The sequence below is a fragment of the Cynara cardunculus genome, unplaced genomic scaffold (genome assembly GCF_001531365.2).
Source record: "Cynara cardunculus var. scolymus isolate 2C unplaced genomic scaffold, CcrdV1 Un_Scaffold_6002, whole genome shotgun sequence".
NCBI lineage: Eukaryota > Viridiplantae > Streptophyta > Magnoliopsida > Asterales > Asteraceae > Cynara > Cynara cardunculus.
Genome location: NW_020202714.1, coordinates 4,573 through 8,344, shown reverse-complemented (window position 1 = coordinate 8,344; position 3,772 = coordinate 4,573). Strand labels below are relative to the sequence as shown.

Genomic DNA, 3,772 nt, shown 5'->3' with positions numbered 1-3,772 from the left:
AATATCGATATATTTTTGTCAAATTTTTATGATATCGTCAAACATATATTTTATTCAAAAATAAAAACATCATCGCTTTCTCAAAATCACATAAAGTCATACTATAACATCGACTGAGATAAAGAATAAAATGAAATATTAAAAACACGATGTATCTCGCTGCATTGCGCGAGTACTCTTCTAGTAATTAAAAATTTAAAATAGAAATTGTCTTTATAAAAAATATTATATTATTAAACATGAAATAAATTAATTACTTTACAAAAACTAAATTAAATTATAATGAAAAACTGAACTTAAAAATTATAAAAAACCTGATAATCTTTTAAAATTGTTACTTTGATACTAATATTAATATAAATTTTGATGGGGTCTTAAAATTTATATTTTATTTAAATATAAAAATATTATTATTTTTTTAAAATTATATTATAAAATTAATTAAAATAAATAAATATTAAAATCAAGATATATTTTATTTTTAAAGAATTCAGTTCTAATAATAAATAAGTAGAAATTGTAGCATACTTATAATTTGTTTTTTTTTAATAAGTTGCCAGTTGTTGGTAATTTACCCCATACCCGGATGCTTGTCTTTTGGCTTTTCCGAGTAACTCTTCAAAATCTTTCTTCCATCAATTCATCTATTCCTTGCATCAATCGTTATTACCATTCATGTCGAGATGTTTACACTTCAAATATCAGAATCGGTAAGCTCTGCCGTGCTGGGAAAATGGACCTTGGCCGCAAACTGTTCGACGAAATGCCTACAAGAGACGTTGTTTCATGGAACGCGGTCATTACTGGCTATTGGAAAAATGGGTATATTGTAGAATCCAAGAGATTATTTGATTTAATGCCTATAAGAAATGTAGTATCTTGGAACTCGATGATCGCTGGTTGTGTCGAAAATGGTAGGATAGATGCTGCATTTGTGTACTTCAGCGAGATGCCTGAGAAAAATATAGCTTCTTGGAATGTTATGATTTCGGGCTTTATTAGGCATAGAAGGATTGAGGAAGCTGTTAAGCTTTTCGAACAAATGCCAAGGAGAAATGTGATATCTTATACGGCCATGATTGATGGGTATGCACAGAAAGGGGACATTAAGAAAGCAAGGGACTTATTTGAGTCCATGCCAGGCCGAAATGAAGTTTCTTGGACCGTGATGATCAGTGCGTATGTGGAAAGTGATCAAGTTGATGAGGCTAGAGAAGTCTTTGGTCGGATGCCATATAAGAATGTAGTTGCTATGACGGCTATGATTACCGGTTACTGCAAAGAAGGAAAGATGGAAGATGCTAGGATGTTGTTCGAAGAAATTCAATCCAGAGATGATGTTTCTTTTAATGCTATGATAACAGGTAAATTGGAGCATGATGAAACGCTCGTGTGAATCTGTTAACCAAAAACAAAAATAACAATTTATATATCTTCAGGTTATGCTCAAAATGGAAGAGGTGAGGAAGCACTAAGACTACTCGTAGATATGATTCGTAGTCGCTTAAGACCAGATCAATACACCCTTGTTTCTATCCTTGCTGCATGTTCCAGCCTTGCATCACTAACACAAGGCAAACAAACTCATGCACTTGTGTTCAAAAATAGGTTTGACACACATGTTTCTGTGGGAAACGCTCTCATCACTATGTACAGCAAATGCGGATGTCTTACCGACTTTGAGGCAGCTTTTGAACATATTAGCTGTCCGAACATTGTCTCGTGGAACACAATCATTGCTGCTTTTGCACAGCATGGACTCTACGAGAAAGCTCTCTGCTTTTTCAAAAAGATCGAATTGCATGGAATTGAACCAGATGGGATAACTTTTCTTAGTTTACTCTCTGCTTTTGGTCATGCAGGTATGTGAAAGTTTGTTCTATGATTCCTTGTTGTTTCCTTCGGGCAAAATGCATTAAAATGCCCATTTGGTGTAACAAATATTTTTTTTTCTGGATCAATGTGACATAGTATCAATCTTTCCTATTTAATGTAACAAATTTCCTATTTTGTACCTATTTTGGGTGCTCATACCCTTCGGGTATCTGTGTCTTTAAATGTTACAAGTTCAGCATTTACCGGTCAAAATAGGAAAGTTTGGACTATGTTGCATTTATTGAGGAAAAAATTTCGAGTATGTAAATTTTATATATGGCAAAACTAACACACACTCCTCGCTTTTGGTGAGCATGAACCCAGGGAGGTTGGGATCTACCGATACCCTAGGTACTGCTGGCCAATGACCCTTTGGTAAGATTTTTTCTGTCACACTAAAAAGGAAGTAAACCAAATTTGTTACAATTTTTGCCCTTTTCCTTTTTTTTTTTTTGGAAAAAGGGTACTGCACAAGAACAAGCTTCTAACCTTTCACCTTGGACTTCATTCACTTGTATTGGTCATGCAGGTATGGTGAAGGAGAGTTTATATTGGTTTGACTCCATGAAAAACAATTACAATTTGGCACCTAGGTCTGAGCACTATGCTTGCTTGATTGATATCTTGGGTCGATCTGGTCACGTTGAGAATGCTTATAAGATGATTCTGAAGATGCCATTTGAAGCCGATTTGGGAGTTTGGGGTTCCCTTCTTGCAGGCTGTCGTTTTAGTTTGAATATTGAGCTAGCAGAATTAGCTGCACAGCAGATCATGAAATTGGATCCTAAAAACTCTGGGGCTTATGTTATGTTGTCTAATATTTACGCCGCATCCAATTTGTGGAGAAAAGTGACTGAAGTGAGACGTTTGATGAAGGAAAACCAAGTCAAGAAGCAAACAGCGTTTAGTTGGATGGAGATCAACAACATAGTACATTATTTTGTGGGAGGAGATGCATCCCATCTAGCCATCCCTGAGATTCACATGGTGATCGTTCAACTTTACTCACAAATGAAAGGTACAGAGGATATTGCTTAGTAGACGGGTTATTTAGGAGGAGAAGAACCTTTTGACAGATTTTTTTTATATGCATGACCTTCTGATAGATTTAGGAACGCCTCTTCTAACACAAAAATGCCTCAAAATGTGTTGGAAGTTTATGCATTTAAAAAAAATATGTTACAAAGTTATTCTCCTAAATAATTTTAAGCCACCCATGAGATTCACTCGGTGATCATTCAACTTATACTCACAAATGAAAGGTACGGAGGGTATCGCTTAGTAGATGGGTTATTAGGGAGAATAACCTTCTGACATATTTCTTTAAAATGCACGACTTTATGATAGATTTAAAAATGTGTCTGTCTAACATATTCCTGACCTAGAGTGCCTTAAAATGTTGTGGAAGATCATGCATTTAAAAGAAATCTGTTAGAGAGATATTCTCCTAAATAACTCTTGCTTAGACTAGTAACAACCGGAGCTGCTTGATGGAGGTTTAGACCAAGGTAGTTCTGGTTACTAGAGAAGAAAAAGGACTGATGACTGTAAGATAACTTAATGCTGTAAGAACAATCCCACATCAATTTTCTTAGAACTTGAGATGTGTAGCACCCAGGAATTGGACGGGTTTTTTTACAATACCTTTCTTTTGATAGATTTTGAGACATTATTGTATTAGGAAAGAGAACTTCTTCTAGTGTTAAAAGGTTCATTTAGAAAAATAGAATGTTATTTTATTAAAGGGGCAGTTTCATTTTAGAATAAATATTTTGAATACCACTTATTCATGAGAATATCGTGATTGATATGCAATGATGAAAATGCATGATATTGTTGAATATTTAGATGTATTCATCATGGATAGTTGGTTTTCATGGTTCTCAAAATATTTATA

General features: G+C 34.4%; 1 protein-coding gene across 1 annotated transcript; it reads left to right on the top strand.

Moving 5' to 3' along the window:
• Positions 1–649: 649 nt before the first annotated feature.
• On the top strand, positions 650–3,404 carry LOC112504559 (pentatricopeptide repeat-containing protein At1g09410, mitochondrial-like). Its single transcript, XM_025108507.1, has 3 exons — positions 650–1,364; positions 1,440–1,862; positions 2,405–3,404. The coding sequence occupies exons 1-3, from the start codon at positions 734–736 to the stop codon at positions 2,911–2,913; spliced, it is 1,563 nt and encodes a 520-aa protein (XP_024964275.1). The 5' UTR covers positions 650–733; the 3' UTR covers positions 2,914–3,404.
• Positions 3,405–3,772: the final 368 nt, after the last annotated feature.